At 39.1% G+C, this 24,634-nt stretch overlaps 1 protein-coding gene across 1 annotated transcript in view; it reads left to right on the top strand.

Annotated features, from left to right (window-relative positions):
- Positions 1–24,634, top strand: part of PLXDC2 (plexin domain containing 2) — a 479,884-nt gene that overhangs the window by 170,556 nt on the left and 284,694 nt on the right. Inside the window, exon 2 of the mRNA XM_054503208.2 lies at positions 18,742–18,953. Coding sequence (XP_054359183.1) covers positions 18,742–18,953 — 212 coding nt within the window. The remainder of the gene's footprint in view (positions 1–18,741; positions 18,954–24,634) is intronic.

Genomic DNA, 24,634 nt, shown 5'->3' on the forward strand with positions numbered 1-24,634 from the left:
AAATTGGGAAAGAGGACATACTGTTTATCTTGTGAAAAAGAAAAAGAAAGGAAAGAAACATTTTTTCTTTACTTCTCTAAGCATTCTTACATTGATATGTGTGGCTTCCTAAGGTTTTGTATTGTTTGTTTTGTTCTTAGAGGATAAATGCCTACTTAACTTTTTTGGAAGTCAAAGTCAGGAGGAGGAATTATCTGCTGGACTAGAACAATGTACTGCTGAGGAGGTGAAGACATTAAGTCTTCTGGTGTAATAGCTGCTCTTAGTTAGTAATTTTAGGTAATTCCAAGGAAACTAACGCCCCAGTGAGATAAGAATATGTATGTAGCTTTATTTCCTTCTGCCTCCCTCCTCTATCCGGGTTCTTCTTTTGTTCCTGTTATTTTCTGGAATCCCAGGTTTAATAGGTCCCTCCTATAACCTTGCTGCTCAAAGTATGGTCCATGGACCAGGGGTGGCAGCAGCAACACCAGAGGGCTTGTCCGAAATGCAGGACTCCAGGCTCACCTTGGACCTCCTGAGTCAGATCTGCATTTTAACTCTTAATAGTCCCTCACCTTCCCTCAGGTGAATCCTGGGCATGTGGGAGCTTTTCCTAGATTTTCCTTAGTACCTGGTCTGCCCAGCTCATCACTCCAATAATTAATCCTGATATTTACAATATAAAAGGCAGGCCCAAACTATAGGGTGATACATCAGTTTAAATGTGTTACCAAGACTTGGTCTAGCAGTTTTCCATATGATGACATATTCCCATCGGTTGTTGAAATGTCAGGCAAGAAAAAGCAGAAGCTACCACTTTGAGTTTCACATATGTATTTCCTATATGGGTATAATTCAAGTTTCAGAAAGAATTCAGGTCCCCTGTATACCCTCACTTCCATTGTATACCCCTATCTCAGAGTTCTCCATTTCTGGATGGCCACTCCAGTAAAAGGTCTGGTGTTGGGGCAGGTGTGTCCTAGTGAAAGCAGGGGAGGAAGAGGCGGGATAGTGACACTGAACATCCCAGGTGGATTTTGTGTGGGAGCTGAAACTGAACCTGAGGTCTAAAGACCCAGGCTCAGGTGTTAGCCGGAGTTGGAGACATTGTGTAAAGTCAAAGTGAGGACATGGTGATGTCTTTTCCTTTCTTTATTCACGTGCCATTCTATATAAACAGTACACTTGAAAATTTGACTCAGAGCATTTTGCTTTTCCTCTGGGGAAATGTAAGAGAAAATTATATGTGTAGGGTAGAAACGTGTTAATTGTGCATTAATTTATTCTAGAAGGGATGCAGGATTATTCCTTTTGACTGGGATTAGAGTCCAAGGCAAATAGTGATTTCTGTGCATGACTGATGGTGGGACCTCAGACAGGGCACTTTACCCACCTGCAGTTGAATTTCTTCTATAAAATTGGAGCAGTGTCACTGCCTTACATAATTCAAGGGTATTGTGAAAAACAAAGTCGATAGTAAGAAAGCACTTTTCAAAGAGGTGTATGCCGCTAAGGAGTTAATACAAAGTTGCAAATACTTGAACAAGTCTTTTCATTTTTAAAGTAAAATCAAAACCAATATCTAAAGATTATCTTATATATCTGGTGTTATCTTATATATCTTATATATCTGGTGTTATCTTATATAAGATAATATAAGATATATATTGCATATATATGCAATCATATTCCACATGTAATTTTGGTTGATGCCTTCGAAGTATAAATTTGTGACCTTGAACTTCAGAGACACGGGAGAAATAGAATTATTCAGTGTTTTACTGACAACAATGTTTCTTCAAGTGTAGTTCTCTGATCTATCTGTCTCAGTATCCCCAGGGGTCTTTGTGAAGCGTGTGGGTTTGAGGAATCTTCAGACACACCATGTGATTTTTGTGCATTCTAAAGTTTGAGAAACTAGTTTATGTGTACTTTTATTATCAATGATAGGAAGAACGAAGAGATTTTATTGATGTTCAACGTGTAGGAATTTTGGTTGTATAACAGCTATCCCTTATTTTTTCTTTAATTCTTACTCTTGTAAAAGGAAATTGCATTTCTGTTTCCTTTCTTCTGAAATATTATTTGTTCATTCATTCAGCAAAGATTTCTTGAGCATCTTCTACAGCTGCGAAGGTTTATTTTCTGTTTAGGAAACCAATTTCATTACTCTTTGCATTCCTACATTATCAGGGCGATACATGCATTGCAAACTGAGATGCTTTGGTCAGATTTCTGGTAAGATGCGGACCTCAGACACAGTCTCTGTTTATGGCCAGTAAGCCACCATAAATTTTAGGGTGACTCCTCCCCTTCTCCCGTCTTTGATTTTATTTGTTAAAATTAATTTGCTGTCCTTTCTACCTGTTGGAATATTAAACAGAGAAAAATGGGGATAGAACAAATCAGGTTATTTTTGCTCTTCCATGTCACACCTTGATGCATGAAGTTTAAATCCACTTTTTCTATAGTAGAGATTATTGTAGTGGATTTTAGTAGTGTTCAGTTGTTTTCTTTTTCCACTTAGAGAAGTTGCTGATGATGTGGAAAACTCAGTCAGGTATTTCATATGTCTTATTAAATACATGAAATGGAGAATTAACAATCCTAGACATTAAAATTGTTACTCACCTGTCAGCCTAATTAAATACTTACTTTTCTTCTCTGAGTCCACTCTTTATGCTAACAAATAACTCATCAAATTAGTCTATCCTTTACTGACTTTATGTGTGATAGCCGGATATCTTCAGAATAAAAGCATTGTTTGCTTTTATCAAGTGAGCCTAAGGTGGTGAAAACATATACTCAAGCAATCTATTTTGAAGTCAATAATAGCGGAGGTGATCATGTTAAGTCATGTGTTGGATCAAGCCTTTTCTTCCTAAAACTCTTCCAATGACTTTCCACCTCCTTAGAGTAAAATCCAACTTCCTTGCATTCTGCAAGGCCCTGGGGGATACAGTTCCTTCTCACCTTCCCTCCTTGTCTCAGACCACTTTGCCTATGCTTCCTCCACTCCAGACACACTGGTCCTCCTTCCAGTCCTCCAGTAGAAGGCTAATTCTTGCTGGCACCATGTTTTGGCTGGGACTTCTGCAAACCACCGGGAAGCCTTTGGAAAGTTTGAAGCTGGCATGATTTGATTAAGAAGAAATGAATGAATGAATGAATGGATGAATTTACATCGAATTGAGGAGAAAGCACTTCTTTGTTTTTAACAAACAGGAACTTAGGCATTTTGCAGAGCACTCTGAAATGTTTTAAATGTCAGTGATTGATAAACGTATTATGAACTAGTGAGAGGTCTTTCTAAGTGTATTTACAGTGAGTTTAAATACGGTCGAGTTAGGATTAGCATTCTCAGAACAGACCTGAATCCAAGCTTAGAAACTGGAATTTACATATAAATAGAAAATTAAATCAGTTTTCTAAACAGGTATTTTTGAAAATCCAATAACAGGTTAACAAATTTAAGGTTTATACAAATACAGAGAATATTTTTGACTTAATTTTAATTAAACTTCATGAAGTATTCGATTGATAAATGGGAATGGAACAAAGCATTCTCTCAGCATTCCAAATAGCACTGAAAGATGTTGATGGCTTAAAAAAAAAAAAAAAGAAAGAAAGAAAAAGAAAAACAAGTGATCCCAGGCTGCCTATGTGTTACCCAGCCAAGTAATTCATAACAAAAGGCAGGTTAAAACACTTCACTCCAGAGCAGTGTGTTGGGAGTTGTGAGACATTATGTAAAGTTAAAGTGAGAACACGGTGATGTCTTTTCCTCTCTTTATCCACATGCCATTCCTTATTAGCAGTATACTTGAAAGTTTGTCTCAGAGCATTTTGCTTTTCCTCTGGGGAAATGCAAAAGAAAATTATCGTGTAGAATGGGAACATGTTAATGTGCATTAATTTGTTCTAGAAGGGATGCAGGATTATTACTTTTGAGTGGGGCTGCAGTTCAAGGCAAATAGTGATTTCTGTGCGTGAACACTGGAAGTGCTCAAGGCTAGTTATCACAGGTGTTTGAAGTGGGAAGTGGTTGTGGGATATATATTTAATTGGGAAAGGAAGATATGTATTTCACTGATATCTCCCTTTCTCAATTTTCTCAAGTACTACCATTGTTTATATTAATTGAAACGTAAATGGAGCAAAGCCATTACCCACGTTTCAGTGTTTAGTGAAAAGACAAGTGAGGTTAATCCCATTTGGCTGGAGAGCCTAGAGAGATGACCCCTGACCCAGGTGTGGAGCAGTTGATGCCTTCATAGAATAACCACATGTTCGATCAGCCTATTTCCAAAGAGGTTCCCTGTGCTTTAACCAACTCCCAAAATTATTATTATGTGACTTTGCCACCATTCTACATACCTAAACAATGTTGCTTTCTTTTTTCCTTTTCCTAGTTTGTTAAAAGTTTGTCTAGATTTTCATGGTCACGTGCATCCCGCCGTCCCAGAACATAATTTTGTACCGATTTAATATCCTTTCTTTAGTCCAGAGTGTCATGCATGCAAATCTGGATGTAAATAGATTGAAATTTAAATATTAAGGTACACTTGCCATCCTTTTTTTACTCTAGGTTGAATCTTTGAATGTTGATGTTATTTTTTTTTTCTTTTTTTTTTTTTTTTTTTTTTTGAGGCGGAATCTCGCTCTGTCACCCAGGCTGGAGTGCAGTGGCGCGATCTCTGCTCGCTGCAAGCTCCGCCTCCCGGGTTCACGCCATTCTCCTGCCTCAGCCTCCCGAGTAGCTGGGACTACAGGCGCCCGTCACCACGCCCGGCTAATTTTTTTGTATTTTTAGTAGAGACGGGGTTTCACCGTGTTGGCAAGGATGGTCTCGATCTCCTGACCACGTGATCCGCCCGCCTCGGCCTCCCAAAGTGCTGAGATTACAGGCGTGAGCCACCGCGCCCGGCCGATGTTATTTGTTTTTATTTTACATTTTTGTTAACAGAAAAGAGGAGGAAAAGTTAATAATCTAACTTACATTTTATATATAACTTACATTTCATACCCTATTCCCTTTCCCCTACCCATCTAGTTCAAAATTTAGACTCTTACCACCAAATAATTACACTTTTTCTTCTCCCAGCCTTTGTTAGTCATGAATAAATGTAATGCTTTTGTCCTTGGTTTGGCTGGAGGTTCATCATTTACATAATCACCATTGTTGGGGTAATGTCACATGAGCTTACTATCCTTTTGTTAGAATTTTAGAAGCTCAATGATTTTGAAAGCCTTTGCAAGCCTAACTGATAACTAAGGAAATACAGAATTGGAAAATACCTGATATGTGTAGCTTCCAGGAAAGATTAAGATATTCTAATAATATTTCAAAATTGAGAACCTCTCTTGGGTTAACTGACAACTTCCTACTATTTTTTTGTGCTATAGTTCATACTTTTTTTTTTCCTTAACCATGTGTAGGTTAGAGAAAGTATATCTTACCTTCACTCTCAAAATTAAGTAATCCTCTTAATATCACTATCTATAATTTGTGAGAAGTGACTGAAAATAGATAATATTTAAGATTAGGTCTCAAGTTTCAAAAGTAAATATTTACTTAATAGTGGATTCAAGGACTAGCATACTTCAACCCATACCACAGACATATTAAAAATGAAGTATTTAGTATATGATGTTATCTCCAAAATTGTATGATTTAGCAAAGATAAAACATATTAATATTCTCACTGTACAGTGATAAAATCAAATGTTGTAGTGCTTTCAGTATTGTTGTTTTCTGGTCAAGATTTTTCCATCATTTGATAAGGTCTAAAATGTTTATATCGGCAAAATTTCAAATTAGGGTTAAGTTAATAATGCCACTTTTTTTTTTTTTTTGAGACGGAGTCTCACTCGGTTGCTGAGGCTGGAGTGCAATGGCTCCATCTCTGCTCACTGCAACCTCCGCCTCCCCGGTTCAGGAGATTCTCTTGCCTCAGCCTCCCAAGTAGCTGGGATTACAGGTGTCTGCCACCACACCTGGCTAAATTTTGTACTTTTAGTAGAGACGGAATTTCACCATGTTGCCCAGCGTGGCTGGTCTCAAACTCCTGACCTCAGGTGATCCACCAGGCTCGGCCTCCCAAAATGCTGGGATTACAGGCATGAGCCACCACGCCTGGCCTAATACCACATTTAGGTGACTAACGATACAAATCCAGTTTTCTATGGTTTAGCCTGAGTAAGAAGAAAATATCTGGGAGATGCTTAACAAAATGTAAATGGTTTTTTACAAGCAAAAGTTTGTAAAGTATGTTTTGGAGCTTACCTTATAAAACGTGGTATGCTATCATGTCCTGCTGGTGAGTGTGTAAACTGATACAGGCTGAGTGCATTAGTGTACAGATTCTACTCAGAAATTTTTTCTGAGCAAATGATTGCAGTTGTTCACAAAAATATAGCCTCTAGTATCAAAGTAAAATTTTAACAATTCAGGAACAGTTTATGGTAGACACATATTGTCCATTAAATATAATATATAGTCAATAACATGGAAAGATATTTATTATGTATTGCTGAAATCAAGTCATACACATATATGGACACACATATATGTACACACATGCATACCTGTATATTTGAAGACATGTGCAGGCTTTCAGAGAAATATTCTGGAAGGATATTCATTAAGGTGATAACTCTGAGCCCTGCACCCAGGATAGGATAATATTTTAATTGTTTTCTTATTTCCTTTTTAATGATTTATTAAAAAAGTATTTTAATTTAATAATTTTATAAAGTCCTTCAATTTTTTTACTTACGTGAATTTTTTTTTTTGAGATGGAGTCTTGCTCTTTCACCCAGGTTGGAGTGCAGTGGTGTGATCTTGACTCACTGCAACCTCCATTCCCCGGGTTTAAGCAATTCTCCTGCCTCAGCCTCCCGAGTAGCTGTGATTACAGGCATTCGCCACCATGCCCAGCTACTTTTTGTTATTTTCAGTAGTGACGAGGTTTTGCCATGTTGGACAGGCTGGTCTCAAACTCCTGACCTCGTGATCCGCCCGACTCAGTCTCTCAAAGTGCTGGGATTACATACAGGTGTGAGCCACTGCACTGGGCCAGGGTTTTTAATTAGAATGAGGTCATGCTTACTTTACTGCAAGGATTTTTTTTATTTATACAGTGAAATTTATCACTTAATGACTTTTTGAACTGGACCATGTTAAGCCCATATTCTTCAGGTATTGCTTATATATAAAATAAAGAACATGATTTCTCTCTTAGTATTTTGTCCTGAGCATTAGTGACTATATATCAAACATAATTTTTCGCAAAATCCTGGCAAGAATTTTTTGTCCTATATGAAAGACATTGTTTTTCAATTATTTTATGAAATTCAGGTATTTTTCTTAGTCTTACACTAAAGTAGGCCACACTCTTAGAAGGAATTTATTCTAAATATATATTTTAGCAACTACTTAAAGCAGAGAGTCTTCTAGTTTATCTAGAATTTGCTTTTGTTAGTTATGAAAACCTTTTATAAAAATGTAATTCAAAAATAAAGAAAAAGAGAAGCCATTGGATTCTAAAAGTGTCAGAGCTTAGCTAATCTACAGGTGTTGATAGATTACTTCTGAAATGTGAGTTTCTATCTCATTTTAGTGCTGACTTCTTAACTGGTTGTTTGTATGTTTAAGGAATATATCACAAAAATGGAAATCTAATTTTAGTATAGTTTTTACTGTCTAGATCTCTTTTTTTAATGTAATTTTGTTGATTGTGGATTATTTACAATGTTAGTTAAATTATGTAATCAGCGTAAATATATGCAATCATGCAATTTAATTAGGGAAAGTCATTTAGGAAACTAATGTCAGAATTCAGACATTCATAGCATTTTAGAAATTCTTGGGAACTTTATTTTAAAACTGCTACTTGGATGAACAGTAGTTCATATCCAAATTTAAATGTTTTATTACCAAAAAAGTGAAAAAAACTTACTAAATTCAGTGGAGTGAAATAGTATTGAAAATATGATTCAGGCCGGGCATGGTGGCTCATGCCTGTAATCCCAGCACTTTGGGAGGCCGAGGCGGGTGGATCACCTGAGGTCAGGAGTTCGAGACCAGCCTGACCAACATGGAGAAACCCCATCTCCACTAAAAATACAAAATTAGTGGGGCGTGGTAGCACATGCCTGTAATCCCAACTACTTGGGAGGCTCAGGTAGGAGAATTGTTTGAACCTGGGAGGCAGAGGTTGCGGTGAGCCGAGATCGTGCCATTGCACACTAGCCTGGGCAACAAGACTGAAACTCTGTCTCAAAAAAAAAAAAAAAAAAAAAAGTATGTTTCGGTCTGTGAATACCCAATATTTCTTCGTTAAATTTATAGTGATGTTGAAATTTCTATTTCCCATCATTTTCCCCCCCTTTTTTTTTTTTTGGCTTAATGTTCTACCATTTTGAGGAAAGAAGCTAAATGAAAAGTGATTTTTTTAACTCAAAATCCTATGTTTACCTAGAGAAACATGTTTTTCATATCAAAATATTTCACCCCTAATACTACCTTGAATTAATCAGAATGGGAACTGGGTAAGTTGATGATAATGGTATTATGATTTATCTGATTTAAATCATATACAATTTATAAAACATAACCAGATAGAAGTACATCTATTGGCTGTCATCTGTGGTGCTTGGGTAAGTCAGCCTGGGCTCAATGTTGCACCATTATGGATTCTGACCCCCCAAACTGAATATAGTGTTATGACAATATGGAATGAGATTGAGTCTATCAGAGTCTATCAGACATCTGGCAGCCTGGATTTAATAGAAGACCCTCAGTGATTTGGGCCTGAGACATATGCAGATCATCTCTCACACTGGGTACCATTAAAACAGTTGATTACATCTGGCCTCTTCTGCCTCAGCCATTTCATATTTTCCATAGTGAGGCTATTGGCCATGATTGGTCCTTGTTTACAGAAGTTTCCATCTCCCCTGGTTGGTGGACTCAAACTTTTCATGCAGTGGGACTTAGCTGTTAGTTCAGAGCCCTCATTATAAAATTAGCCCAATATAGGAAACAAGAGCAGTTTGAGATGACTAAAGATGAATGGCAGTGTGAAAGTGTTTTACCAAGTGGTTTTAGTTGATTGTTGTGCTCTGGAACCACAAAACTATCATAATACATGAATTTTCACAAATAAAATAGAAAACTTGAAAATCAATGTAGAATATTTAATATATGACCCCAAATAGCCTAAAGTACAAAAACTAGATACTTAGCTAAACTGGAGAATAGTAGACTTTTATAGGTGGGAAGAACCATATGGCTATAAAGCTGCACCCTCTCATTTTACCAATGGTGGGAGGTTACATACCTAAACATTTTATGTGGCTTCTGGGTTTACGATGCAATGTTGTTTGTGAAAAATCGCAAGAATCTTATTAAAAGATAGATTTTCAGATTTCATTAAATGCTCTTTTTCTATTCATAGGTTATCTGTGGATTATGGCTCCTCTGGAAAGAAGCCTATTCCTTAAATAAATCACACAGATTTTATATGAAAATTCAGTGTATGCTCTGAGTTCTTTGATCATTTTCCTTTTATTATAAGATAAGAGGTTATCATTTTCACAGTATAACAAGTGCTAAAATTGTCTTGAATTTCATTTTTCTTTTAAATTCCTACTAGACAGTTAATAGAAAACCCTGAATTAATGCAAAGATTAATTGTTTTAAAGTACTTCCCAAATATTTCAAGATATAATAGAAAACAATAACCAATATTACTGTAGTACTACTTTCTGCTCTGTTTTTACCTTAACAGCATTTCATTTCCTTCTATTAACAGAGTCAACATGATGGGATATCCTATTATTTGCTTTTCCTTGCTGAATTGTTTACAGATTTTTGCTGTTTTAAATAGCACACTTTGCCTAGATTATTTTTTCTCCTTTGATTGTTTTCTTGTCTTATATCACCAGGCTTTGTGACAGATTGCTAAACTGATCCTCTGAACGATTAATCAGAGGCAGATTAGACAGGAATTAAGACCCAGCCTCACGACTCGGCTCTGGCTTCTTCCCTGAACCATCGCTGGACTTCTCACATATGTCAATTCCCTCATATGTAAAATAGGATAATAATTCATGCCAAGCCCAAGCCCATTACTAACCCTAAATGAGGGTTATTGTTATTATTATTAACCTTTCATTAGAAGCAATGTGTAAAACAACTTTGTTTTATAACCATTAATACAGTTTTATTCTATTTATTTTTAATACTTTAGTAAAGATGTAGCAATACCTTAAAGTTGTCTTAATTTTATTAATTATGGCTCATTAGGCTTGGCATGCTTTATATTTTCCATAGGATAATATATCATCATTACACATAAAGTTATAATGTCTCTTTACTCTTTTATTTAATAGTAAAATTATAAACCATTACATTTTAAAAGTGTAACTTAGTTAAGTGTGTATTTTTGTTTTATTTATTTCTTTATTCATTTATTTTTGGAATGGAATCTCACTCTGTATCCATGGCTGGAGTGCAGTGGTGTGATCTCGGCTCACTGCAACCTCTGCCTCCCAGGTTCAAGCAATTCTCCTGCCTCAGCCTCCTGAGTAGCTGGGATTACAGGCACGTGCCACCTCACCTGGCTAAGTTTCGTATTTTTAGTACAGACTGACTTTCACAATGTTGGCCAGGCAGGTCTCAAACTCCTCACCTCAGGTAATCCACACACCTTGGCCTTCCAAAGTGCTGGAATTACAGGCGTGAGCAACAGTGCCTGGCCAAGTGTGTATTTTGGATTGAGTGCCTGCTTAATTGGATTTTCCCATTCTGTTTCGTTTTATATATATATTTTTAATTGTCAAATGTTTTTCACCAAAACATTACCCTACAATGACCCAAATTCCTGCAATGACTTCAAAGGCAGAGAAGGGTAAGGACAGAGAGTAGGGAATGTGCAGGGCACTTGCATCTCGGCCATAGGCCTGCACAGTTTTAATTCTCTGCTGACTCAGAGATTGAACCCTTATGCCTCGAACTTCCAGAGTCATTCTCTGCTCATCTTCTAGTTTTAACTTAAAATTGTTATTTTTTTCATCTAGTTCATAGCCTTTCAATCTCACTGGGCCATGCCCACGTTCTCCAAAAAGACATGTGTTGTATTTCTTACTGATTTCATTAACCACAAAGAACAGAGATGATGAACTGCAATCATAAGTGTAGCTAAACATTACCCAACTGGCCAGTAAGCTATTTTGGGGTTAAGATCATCTTGGATAAAGAGAAGCTTTTATAGGTTCCCATTTTATTCTCTTTTATTTTTTTATTTTTTTAATTTTTTTTTTTTACCATTTTCTCTGACTACTCGGAAACATGATTAAAATCTTTTTTTTTTTTGAGACATTGAGACAGCTTCTTGCTGTCACCCAGGCTGGAAGGCTAGAATGCATTAGTGTCATCATGGCTCACTGCAGCCTTGTCCTCCTGGGCTCAAGCAATCCCTCAACCTCAGCCTCCCACATAGCTGGGACTGCAGGCACACACCACCATACCCAAATGTTTCTCACCAAAATTTACTAAATTTTGCAGTTACAGTAGAGATGAGATTTTGCTGTGTTACCCAGGCAGGTCTCCAACTCCTGGTCTCAAGCAATCTGCTTGCCTCAACCTCCCAAAGTGCTGGGATTAAAGGCATGAGCCACTGCACTCAGTCTAAAATAAGTTAGACAAGAGGTTTCATACATAAACTTTTAAGACACTGTCTCAGAAGAGCAGTTAACCTGGTTAATCATTCATTTATTGATTTTTTTTTTTTTGAGACAGAGTCTCGCTCTGTTACCCAGGCTGGAGTCCAGTGGTGCAATCTCGGCTCACTGCAACCTCCGCTTCCCATGTTCAAGTAATTCTCCTGCCTCAGCCTCCCAAGTAGCTGGGATTACAGGTGTGCACCACCATGCCTGGCTAATTTTTTGTATTTTTAGTAGAGACAGGGTTTCACCATGTTGGCCAGCCTGGTCTCGAATTCCTGACCTCAGGAGATCCACCTACCTCGGCTCCCAAAGTTCTGGGACTAAAGGCATGAGCCACAGCGCCAGGCCTCATTGAATTTTTATTAAAAAACTTTAGATACGTATTATATGCCAGTGTCCATGCTTGTATTGATGGGAGAAAAAATATAAATAAGCTAGAGTCTCTATTTTGAGACATCTCTGTATCAGTGGTCCCCAAGACTACCCCAGCTTTGGTGATCTTGCTGGTGGGATTCACAAGACTCATCATATAGTCATGCTTGTGGTTATGATTTATTACAGCAAAAGGAGACAAAGCAAAATTGGTACAGGGGAAAAGCACATGGGACAATGTCCAGGGAAACCAGGGCCAAAATTCCAAGAGTCCTTTCCACACACACGGTATGCATTTTATGTTTTCAGCAATGAATTGTTATAACACGTTCACAATGTGAAATATTGTCTATCCCAGAAGTTCATTAAAAACTCAGTCCCCAAGGTCCTACTGTGGGCTAGTCATGTAAACTACCTTTTTTCTAGCATGTACCAAAATTCCAGACTCCCAGAAGGAAGGAAGGTGTTCAGGATAAATCCTATTGTTTGCCCGGTTTAGGCACTGTGAGCCACTTTTATCAGTTAGGGAATGATGGGAACCCTCCCTAAATCTAAATTTCCAGATGCCAGCCATGGGCCAGCCTTGCAAATAGCACTTTCTAAGGATAGCAGTCTCATGCCTGCTGCGTTAACTCTCCTCTGCACAGTCTCACATTCCAGTGGTGGTAGACATAAGAATGTTGAAGGAGTCAGGCAAAGGAGTTACTGGATTATAGAAGAAAACTCAATTAGCTCTACCTGAGGGAGTCAAGAGAAGTTCATTTAAACAGACAATATTGAGCTGAATCTTGAAGGAGTTATCAGATTTCCCAAAGTCTTGGGGTAGGGTAAAGGTATTGCATCCATGCAATAGTAACTATATTCATTGTAGGTAAAGAGACTATTAAATTCTGTGTGATGGGAGCATAGGCATCATGGGGACAAAGAAGAGATAGGAAAGTAGCTGGAACAAGAGGATGGAGTGTCTTAAAGTTGAGTGGATATAAGGAGTCATTCGAGGCTTGTAAGGAAAGTGAAGTGAAAAATTTGAAAGGTGTCTCTGGTAGCAAGTGGAGAAAAGATTGTAAAAGGAAGCATTTGACAACATAAGACTATATAGAGCTGGGCACCGTGGCTCACTTCTATAATCCCAGCACTTTGGGAGGCCAAGGTGGGAGGATTGCTTGGGGCTGGGAGTTTAAGACCAGCCTGGGCAACAAAATGAGACCTCCATCTTTACAAAAAATAAAATTAAAAATTAGCCAGGCATGGAGGCCCATGCCTGTAATCACATTTTTGGAAGGCTGAGGCTGAAGGATCACTCGAGGCCAGGGGTTTGAGGTCAGGCTGGGCTACAAAGTGAGACCCCGTCTCTACAAAAAATAAAGTTAAATATTAGCTGGGCATGGTGGTGTGCACCTGTAATTCTAGCTACTCAGGAGGCTGAGGTGGGAGGATCACTTGACCCCAGGGATTTGAGACTGTAGTGAGGTATGATCGTGCCACTGCACTTAAAGCCCAGGTGACAGAGCAAGACCCTGTCTCTAAAACAAACAAATAAACAAACAGGCTAGAAAGCCAGGAGACAAAAGATGGTGGAAATGTGACCTGAGGCACCTGTATTAGTCCATTTTCACCATGCTAATAAAGACATACCTGAAACTGGGTAATTTATACAGGAAAAGGGGGTTTAATGGACTTACAGTTCCATGTGGCTGGGGAGGCCTCACAATCATGGGGGAAGGCAAGGAGGAGCAAGTCATATTTTACATGCAGGGCAGCAGGCAAAGAGAGAGAGGCTGTACAGGGAAACTTCCCCTTATAGAACCATCATATCTCATGAGACTTATTCACTATCACTAGAACAGCACGGGAAAGACCTGCCTCCATGATTCAATTATCTCCCACTGGGTCCCTCCCACAAGACATGGGAATTCAAGATGAGATTCGGGTAGGGACACAGCCAAACCGTATCAGCACCTATGGTGGGAATAGAATATGAGGCAAACTTCAGCCTAGGAGACACAAAAGTCTTCCTCAGATCTTTAAAAAAATAGAGTGTCTAGGTCGCATTCAACTCCTTAGTATCTCTGGACCAAACATTCTGTAAGTTTTATCTTCTGTAGCTACCTTAGTCTGTAATGCTGCCAGTTAAAACCTCAAAGCTGGGGTAGTCTAGTTTGTCGACGTACCTAAGGATATAACTATTTTCTATAGAATTTTATCTTTGGTTCTGCAATGAATTGAGACGCAAAGACATATGGCATTCTATCTTAGCCAAATATTTTCATCTAGTCTCAAATGTATCTATCCAGCCAATCTGCTTTCAGTGAACAATCTGAATGTTTCAGAGGATTTACAGTAGTGATTCGGTTCACTTGAAAAGTGCAGGTCAAAGTGTTTGTCATAAGGTGCAGTAGAGATGGATCCTAATTACATAAGATGCATGTCAATTTATGCAGTTACTTTTTGGTGGTTTCACATGTCTTGTGTGTGTGCTTTGTATGTAAAACTCAGAAAATATTCAAATGTTTTCAGCAACTATTAATTAAATGCAAGATATTTTAATAAAATCATTAGAATAATACATAAACGTATCCTTCCAAGCAAAGCTTTCTTCTCTTTTGCATTTATGTTATATTGTAGTATAGGATGACAAAAAAGAGAACTGCAAGGTTTGCAAAGAATAATATGAGGATATATATGAGGATACACATGAATTTCCTGTTCTACTCTCAGATTAACTGAACGTTGTGGGGTTTCCTACTAATGTTTATTGGAAAAACAATGAAGAACTTTCTACAACAATAGTTTATCTGCTATTACGATCAAAAAATATCACAAGAATGTGTTAAGATCAATGGATATATTGTATTTACAAAAATGTGTTTTCAAAGCTTCGTCTTTTTCTATGCCGATGGGAATCAAGAGATGCATTTAGTGTTTCCATGAGCTATGTGATTAATGACTATAGCCAAATATGTTGGGGAAAATGATCTTTGAAGGTTTTTCCATCAGTGGTTTAATTAACATACAGTAGACAGAAAGCAAACAATCTGTTCAGCCAGACTATTCAAAGATCCCTCCTGTTGTTTTTGTTTTTACTACAGCTGGAAAGGGAAAAATTATATCACATATATTCCTCCGTCTTGCTTCTGAGTAATTTGTTTTGGTGGTGATTTAAAGAGTAATTTAAAATATTTGTATGACTTTGAAAGTCTGTGAAATGCCTAGGAGTAATTTACAATGTAGATAACGAAGCTGTGATTTTTCTGATTATCCTGTCTTTATTCTGCAAAACATACATTTTGACTTGTTTTATCTTCTCTAAAAATCATTTAGAAGTGGGATCAAAATCTAACTCAGTTTCATACTTTTCAGTCTTGATGAGCCATGTACTACCAAATTATGAACATATAATAGGATTTCCTCTATGCAGGACCAGGTAGCCTTGTTTATTCATGACATAATCGGAGAGAAAGAATTAGGTTAAAATGCCAACCAAAAGAAGCAACCAAAAGGATATTCATGGATGCCAGGCCCTGAAGCTCACAAATGTTCTCATTAGAAAACCCCTCAGGTTTTTCCTGAGATCCTGTTTACTCTTTGCAAACACAATTAGAGCAAGCAAAGAGATCTGTTTTCCAAGTTTGAGGTAGCAAATTCTAGGAGGCACAGAGATGGAGGTTTGTCAACATTTGACTATAACAGCTGTCAATGGTGACAGCAAGCGAGAGATACAAAATCATAAAATGCTGCTAAACAGTGGGGTAATGAAAAATCAAACCTCAGCTGTCTAGAGACCAAACCTTGTAAGTGCTAGAGTAAGGATATATGCTTGTCTCATACCTGTCTGCTAAATTTACTGTTTCCTAATAATCTTACTAAAGGATGAGCTTGAATGTTCAATACAAAAACAAGAGTTTGACACATTCATCAGACTTCTCAAATTTCAGCTTAAGTGGGAAGTACAGACTTTATCGCTTCTAAGTTTTGGAGCTCGTTTTCATTTGTTCTCTAGGGAAGGAAGGCAGGAAGAAAAATAGGAAAGCGAATTTGAGAAAGTTTAGAAGTAGAATCCCATGCAGAAGGCTCCTCCAGTATTACGCTTCTGTTTACTTTCTGTTCTGTGCCAGGATCCCAGAAGCTAATTTAAAAGGGGAGGGAAGGTGCTAATGGGTATTCCAGAAAGTTCTGTTTTGTCCTATGTTATAAATATCTAAAAAATGGTAAAAATTAATATCAAGGAGGAAGAAGTAACACTTATTTAAAAGAAACCAAGAGCTGCTTTGAAATTCTGTTTTGAAGATTTTAATGAAGACAAATCCTTTGAAGTTGTAGGTTTTTTTTTTTTTTTTTTTTTTCTGATTTACATTTCGAAAGACAGGCCTCTGGTTGACACGATTCCCTTAGTGTGTATGTTTTTTAAATACCATTTTTTTATCTGGAATCATTTAATCTATTCTCTGCACGATGTTTGCTACCATTTCTTATCTAGGTTGACATTCTAACAAGGATCGTGCATGGGCTTTTAGTGGTTCCTACAAGACTGTGTTTGCATAGCTATGTCAGGAGTGTAACTTGCTAAGAGCTACTATAGCAAATGCAAGGAAAATGCAGGGATCTGACATTGACCTAAGTGTTGTGCTAGGAGGTCTTATCTGGTTGTAAAGTTTTATTGCTTACCTGGGTTATAAGCTGCCTCGTATATTTTTGGTAATGAAGCAGGATATATAAATAAAGCAAGTAAAATTGCTTCATGTAGCTTTGCCTAAAACCATAGGTCTTAGAGCCTGACACATTCTCAGGAAAAGCTGTTTGCTTTTGCAGGCAGGATATTTTCATTCCCATTTAAAATATAGAATAACAAAAGCACGGAGACTTTTTAGAATTATGCCGGATCATACAACCAGCAAACCTACGGGAAAGAATTCCAGCCCAAGAGTCCTGGATTCTTCCTTGCACAGTAGTTTTTTCATTACTTAATTTTGCCTGGTCCGATGATGCTTGCTCTAGAAAGACTATCAACAATTCATTCGTCCACTCATTCAGTCAGTCAACAAACACATTTTGAGTACTATCCAATGGCCAGTAGGGACAACAGTGTTATAAAAAGAGATATTTTCTACAGTGATGATGACAATACTGCTTAGATGTGCTTATTAAACACTTACTGTATGGATGGCAGGAGGGTGTCCACACTCAGACCTTTATGTACATGAGTTTGTTTGTTTGTTTTTTTAGCCTCTAACAATTCAGTAAAATGAACACAATGCTACATTTCTCTTGCTCTTGGGTTTCTCCCTGTGAAGTTTTGGCTACTTTGGTCTCTGTGGTCCTTTTGAGCTCTAACATTCTATGAGCTCAAGGAAAGGTCTAGATGGCAGACATCATGGTAGTGTTTCTCTCTGGTATGAGACAAGCATATATCCTTACTCTGTGCATCAAAACATCAGACAATAAGAGATCTTTTAAGTTTACTGTGAAACCAAATAATATCCTCTCTGTCTAGAAGAATTACTAGCACCTTTCTGAGTTGAAAAGGAGGTAGTTTAGGTAATTATGCCAGTGATTGGTAGTGGTAACCTTAAGTTAGTTATTAGAGTTCTAAGTAGCTGAATCATTGTATTATAAGCTGCATTAAATATATTTTGGTTTCTTAGAATGTTCTTGTACCAAGGGGAACATAATGGCTATAATTAAATCACTGCTTTCTTCTGCCAACCCATATCTTGCCAGTTCTAAAACCCGTCCATTCATATCTTTTAGTAATAGTTGGGTAGAAGAAGGCTGTTCTTGCTCAGAAACTGAATTTCCAATACTTGTGGCATGCCTTCCCCTGCTGACCTACCAAAACGAAAGATGAGGAGTAATGATTAAATCTCATTTTTTTCTCCTGGAGTAGCAGGATGAGCTGGGTCAGCAAGGCCAGTCCCTGCAGATGACTTTAAAATGCCTTTGTGATTTGATCTCCCTGCCTTCCCATCCATTTCTATAAGTGCCCATCACTGTCATCCTTTAGACCGTGATGAGATTTCAAGGTGAGAATGGCACAGATGAACAAAAGTGCATTGATGACTCCTGAGGGTCTTACTTATTAAATGGGTCAGGCAATGAACCAAGACTGGCTTGTAAGCTACAAGGTAGTTTCGCCCATTTACACGAAGACAATTTCATGTATTATTTAACCCGTTCATATACACTGGTGTCTCTTTGCTGTCCAGCATGACTCAAGTGAAACAAATATAAGCTTACAAGTTAATGAGGTCTGACTTTTATTTTCAAAATAATCTGACAATCACTTGGTTTCATCCTTTTCTTTGGATTCCAGCTTGCTTTCTCAGAACAGCTAGAGAATGTGTATGAAGTGTGCGTGTGGAGGGGGCGAGGGAAGGGGATAAAAATGCATTGCTTCAGGGCTGCACATCTGTTTTTAAAAACTCTGCAAGATCTGCCCATTAACCGTTGTCACAACTCCTGGTGTTTCCTGCAATTGCATTCCAATCAGAGATGTTCATACCAGCTCAAGATATTACAAGTAAACAGATTTAACTGTTATAAGTTAGTTTCCTATTCTCGTGCCTCACAGAATTCTTTTTTCTTCTCTAGCCGATAGCACATGCATGTATGGTACACATAATGAGTGGTAACATATTTTCTTTCTTTTTCAAACAGATTGGCAGTATGGAGTTGCTCAGGCCTTCCCTCACACAGAGGAGGAGGTGGAAGTTGATTCACACGTGTACAGCCACAGGTGGAAAAGAAACTTGGACTTTCTCAAGGCGGTAGACACGAACCGAGCAAGCGTCGGCCAAGACTCTCCTGAGCCCAGAAGCTTCACAGACCTGCTGCTGGATGATGGACAAGACAATAACACTCAGATCGAGGTAGATAAATAGTCTGGGTAATTGAAATGGATTAATGAATATATCTCATGTAGGTGCCCAACTTTTATATATACATAAGTTGTCTCTTCATCTCAATCTAGAACTTTTGAATTTCTTTTAAAGAACAATTTAATTCATTAATAAATATAATAACTAAGCCACTTTACCATCCATTAATTCATTTACAGACAAACACGGGCTTGGTCTGGTGATGACAGTGAGCAGTGAGGTGACAATACTGTGCCTGCTCTCAAGGAATTCATTGTGTAAGAGCATTTTTTTTTTTTTTTTTTTTCTGAGATGGAATCTCACTTTTGTCACACAGGCTGGAGTGCAGTGGCACAATCTCAGCTGCCTGCAACCTCTGCTTCCTGGGTTCAAGCAATTATTCTGCCTCAGCCTCCTGAGTAGCTGGGACTACAGGCACATGCCACCATACTTGGCTATTTTTTGTATTTTTAGTAGAGATGGCATTTCACCATGTTGGCCAGGCTGGTCTGGAACTCCTGACCTTAAGTGATCCACCCACAAAGGCCTCCCAAAGTGCTGGGATTACAGGCATGAGCCACCTCACCTGGCCCTGTGTAAGAGCATCTAAGTGCCATAAGCCAATCATCCCAGAGCCATGTGATCTGTACAATAAAAGTATGCAGGCTGTAGTGTGGCATGAAGGAGAGTGTCATGAAACTGCTTGGGATTGAGAGTTGGGGTGTTGTCAAAGAGGCTTAGCCTAGAACTGGGCATTTAGGTGAGGGCTTGACAGATTGAGAGGAGTTCACCTAATTGATGACCTGTTGATGGGATGAGGGAGGGGCACGCTAGGCAGAGTAAATTTCCTCTGCAGTGGCTGAGGTGTAGAATGACATCTCCAGGACTGTCTCATAGGGTGACCACTGGTTCCAGTGGCTTGGGGCCGAGAGCTTTTCTGGAACGTAGGATGGCTTCCAGTGTTAAATATGGAACAGTTCTAGACAAACTGGGATGATTGGTCTCTCTGACTGTGAGTTATTCTTTATTATGGTTGGAGCTACGAAGCAGAGGGAGGAGAATGGTCAGAGAACAGTTTGCTAAGTACAGACATTTGCAGAGGGTGCATTTTAGGCAGATTTCAGGGTTGCTCAAAGGCCTCAAATGTGGTGTTATTTCTTAAGTTTCTGTAGTCCTTATCGCTGCAAATCACAAAATACAATCTTGTTCGTAAACTAGGTACAACAGAAACAAGCAAGTAAACTTGGGCAAAAAAGCAAAGACCGCCCAAATGAGAACAAACAGAGGTGATTTATCTAGTTTGCTGGGGCACAGCTTTGTCTGCCATCACTTGTTTTCAGCAGAGATATAAAGGCAGGTTGGGGAGTGGGAAGGTTTTTGGTGAAAAATAGAAGGTTCAGATGCACTCTGATCAGAGGTTGTTGGCATGGCAAACCAGGAAGTGGGCTAATTAGAAACAGCATGTTTGTTTGTTTGTTTGTTTTGAGACTGAGTTTCGCTCTATCACCCAGGCTGGAGTGCAGTGGTGTGATCTCGGCTCACTGCAATCTCTGCCTCCTGGATTCAAGCCATTCTCCTGCCTCAGCCTCCTGAGTAGCTGGGATTACAGGTTGCACCACCACACCTGGCTAATTTTTGTATTTTTAGTAGAGACGGGGTTTCACCATGTTGGCCAGGTTGGTCTTGAACTCCTGACCTCAAGTGATCCACCTGCCTTGGCCTCCTAAAGTGCTTGGATTAAAGGCATGAGCCACCCCACCCGGCAAGAAACAGCATCTTATATTATTAGTTTGAGGAACATCTTTCGATTTTGATGGTTGGTCCTGAGAGTGATGTAAAGACAAGGAAGTAGAGAAGCTCTCAGTTACTAAGGAAGTCCTAACCTTTCCGAGCTGACTACTGCCAAGGCTGTGGTGTGACTTCCTGAACTGGCTGCTGGAGAGGTTGCATCAGAGTTCTATCATCATGTACGGTTTGCTCATTGCGTGCTGGTACATTCTCTCTCAACCTGAAGTTTCAGTTCCTACTTTCTCTGAGCTGACAGGCTTATGATTTTTAAGAACCAGGCAGCATTCTTTTTACTGCACCACAATCCCTGAAATACTCATTATTTAAGAAAAAGAACTCAGCTTCCTGAAGCAGATACTACCTAGTCCTGCAAATAGTATCAAGGCATCATTTTGTTCCCTCACAGTGAGAGAAATCGTCAGAAGATCTGAAGTATAGGCTGTGGGAATTCAGTATATTTGAAAAATACAGCAATTTCTCAAACCTGGCTCCATGGCATTAGCTATTATGCGGCCATGGTGTTCACAGGCTGCCCCAGCCAGGTCCCTTACCAGGCCACGGTCGATGTGTCAGGAGCAGAAGTCTTATGATATCTATAAGAGGCTATTCTGACTCCTGCAGAGTGGCCTGCTATTTTGGCAATGATGATGTTATAGCAACTTGGGGTAGGCAACATAATTCTTCCCCAACCACTCTTTAGCTGGGGTGCAGCATCAAGAAAGGGGAACTGAATAGAAGCAAAGGCGTTTACTCTCTGCCCAGAACTAGGACTCGATGGATATTGAAAGGGAACAACACATCCCTATTCGGCTAAAAGCCCAGACTTTACCACGACGAAATGCAGAAAATCTGCACTCGTACCCCCTAAGTATGTAAAGATTTTTAAATTTCTTTAAAAAAGGAAAGAGGAGGACACAGATTCCAAGAACTCTGTGACCTGTCCTGTGGGGTGCTGAATTTTCTTAACACGGATGCTGAGAATTCCGTAATCTCTCTCGTGGAGTGCTGAATTTTCTTAATCATTTATAAAATAAGAAATCTCTTTGATTGGGGGTATATTAACACTCCTGAAAATACAATCCCAGTGGTTACTGTAGCTGTAATTTTGTGACTCCGCCAATTTTTCTACTTTCTACCTTAACGGAGGGAGACCACAAAGTGTCAGTAGTTTTGAGTCAGTAAAAAGAGGGCAGAAGGATGGCCCAGGGGACTGTTTGGTCGGTACTCACCCAGGGCTAAGATCTGCCAGGTACTGTGTGGATGCTGTCTTGTTTGGTCCACAGCAGCCTCGAAAGATTTGTGTCCCCGTGTTTTCTGGGCAATTTCAATGATTTTTTTTACATGAGGGCAATTTCAGATTTAGATTTTAGTATTTTCCTAAGGTCTCCCATTAATGAGCATTCAAACCCAGCTGGTATTCAAATGCAAGATTTGCCAGGCTCACAAGGTTGATCCTTTAGGCTTGACGTTGCTCTTTCTAGCAAAAGGAAAGACAAATGACACTTGAATTATGTAGTGATTTTGAACAGCGGCAGCCCCTGAGTATCCATATGAGGGTAATTGTGGGGTTTCAGTCTGGCTCATAAAAGACTTGTCTTGAAGCCAGAGTTGCATGCTAAGAACACTGCCTTTATTTCAAGATTCATTTATTTTGATGGGGTTCTGGGGTATTGATGGAGATTATTGGGATCTAAAGCTCCTCAAGTAGCTCCTTGGCACTGCCACTAGTTGCGGAAACAAAAATCTACCTCTGAAAGTTTGGAAAGTGTACTAGGCCATTTTTGCCTTCCCATAAAGAAATACCGAGACTGGGTAATTCATAAAGAGAAGAGGTTGATTTAGCTCATGGTTCTGTAGGCTGTACAGGAAGCATGGCTCCAGCATCTGCTTGGCTTCTGGTGTGGCCTCAGGAAGGTTTCAACCATGGCAGGAGGTGAGGCGGGAGCAGGCATGTCACATGATGAGAGCAGGAACAAGAGAGAGTGAGGGGCATGGTGCTGCACATTTTCAAACAACCAGATCTCTCCTCAACTCACTCATCACCAAGGGGATGGCACTAAGCCATTCATGAGGGATCTGCCCCCATGATTCAGACACCTCCCATCAGGTCCCACCTCCAACACTGGGATTACATTTCCAAATGAGATTTGGAAGGGACAAATATACAAACCACATCAGAAAGTTTTACTTATCCTGGCTCTTGAAATGGTATTTGTGGGCTAGGCGCAGTGGCTCACACCTGTAATCCCAGCACTTTGGTAGGCCGAGGTGGTCGGATCACCTAAAGTCAGGAGTTTGAGATCAGCCTGGCCAACATGGTGAAACGTCGTCTCTACTAAAAATACAAAAATTAGCCAGGCGTGCTGGCGAGCGCCTGTAATCCCAGCTACTCAGGAGGCTGAGGATGAGAATTGCGTGAGCCCGGGAGGTGGAGGTTGCAGCGAGCTGAGATTCCACCACTGCACTCCAACCTGGGCAACAGAGCGAGACTCAGTCTAAGAAAAAAAAAAAAAAAGGTAAAAAAGGCATTTGTGAACATTTGTGAACACGGTTGCCTCTCTTTTGGGGAAAATAGTTTTGCCCCATTGTTAAACAGAAATAAGAAAGAAACCAAATGGTTATAAAGTGAATACTCTGTGCCTGGCATTGTTACAAGATCTTGCTTATCTTTTTGGTTTATATTGCTAAGTATAAACAATGAGCTAGAAAGACTCTGTGTGCTTTTTTCCTTTAGATGCTTTCAAACTCAGTTTCAGGGATCAGAATTATTTTGTCTCGTAGCCCTGGCTGCAGTAGTGTCTGTTAAAATTATGTGTATCACAGTGAGACAAAAACCACCCAGAATGGTATTCCTCAGATGTTCTCCTCATTTTTTTTCATTGTCTCGACTTTATGTTCTACTTTCACTTAAGTAAAACAACAACAACAATAAAAATCCCAAACCAAAACAAGACAATAGCATGTTTACTGTTTTGACACAAAGGCTGTTATTCTCTTCACTTGGTACTTGGTGACAGTATTTTTTCTGGCTCTTCACAAGAACAGATAATGGAAGGATTGTAAAACTTGGTACCCCAGTTAAAGAATTCTTCCAGTTAAGGTTTTGTTGTTGTTATTGTTTTCATTGTCTAATATTCTTCCCATGAGTGTATAAAATCTCTAGAAGCCAACTGTATATCCTGTTGAATAAGCAGGGACCCAACAGATGGCAAATGCCACCGTTGATCCGAATGTTGATTTCTGTGAGACCTTTCTTCTTGTATTTCCTCTGTTCATTCATATGGACATATAACCACTTAGCCAGGTGAGAAGTAAACTACCTTCTGCTGATGTGTAGGTATTAAAAATGAGGTGTCAGGAAACAGTCACTGCATGCGCTACTTTGTATAATTATTTTGGGAATATAAAGGCTTACAGGGCTTTCAGGCAGGATTGGATGCCATTCATGATTTGGCCTTGTTGGAGCAGCCTTCACTGAATTCCATAACCTCAGGGACACATGTGTAAATGAGCAGGGCAACCATCTTCCCCTGGAAGCTGGCCACCTTCCCATTATCTGGCATGAAGCTCTCGTAGCAATGATAGCACCTCATAGGATGGAGAGTGCTTCAGCAGTGTTGGCTGACGTTACTGATGCTTCATAAAGCTCAGCTTCACCAGCCTATTGCTGTAGAATAGTGTTGGTCACTTACAGTTCTTCACTTTATAGAAATCCGTCTCAAAGTCCTTTGTGACATGCTAGACCAAATATGTGGTTTTGAAAGCTTATTCACATGCAGTATTTGGAAGTGTCATATTCCCACTCTTGGGACATTGAAAGTGTTTATTAAAAGGACTGCACTGTGTGATTTTCACCTTGATTCAAAAGCCACTGGATGACTGAAGAAGGGAGGTTTTAAAAATAG

This window comes from Pongo pygmaeus, chromosome 8, assembly GCF_028885625.2.
Source record: "Pongo pygmaeus isolate AG05252 chromosome 8, NHGRI_mPonPyg2-v2.0_pri, whole genome shotgun sequence".
NCBI classification, from domain to species: domain Eukaryota; kingdom Metazoa; phylum Chordata; class Mammalia; order Primates; family Hominidae; genus Pongo; species Pongo pygmaeus.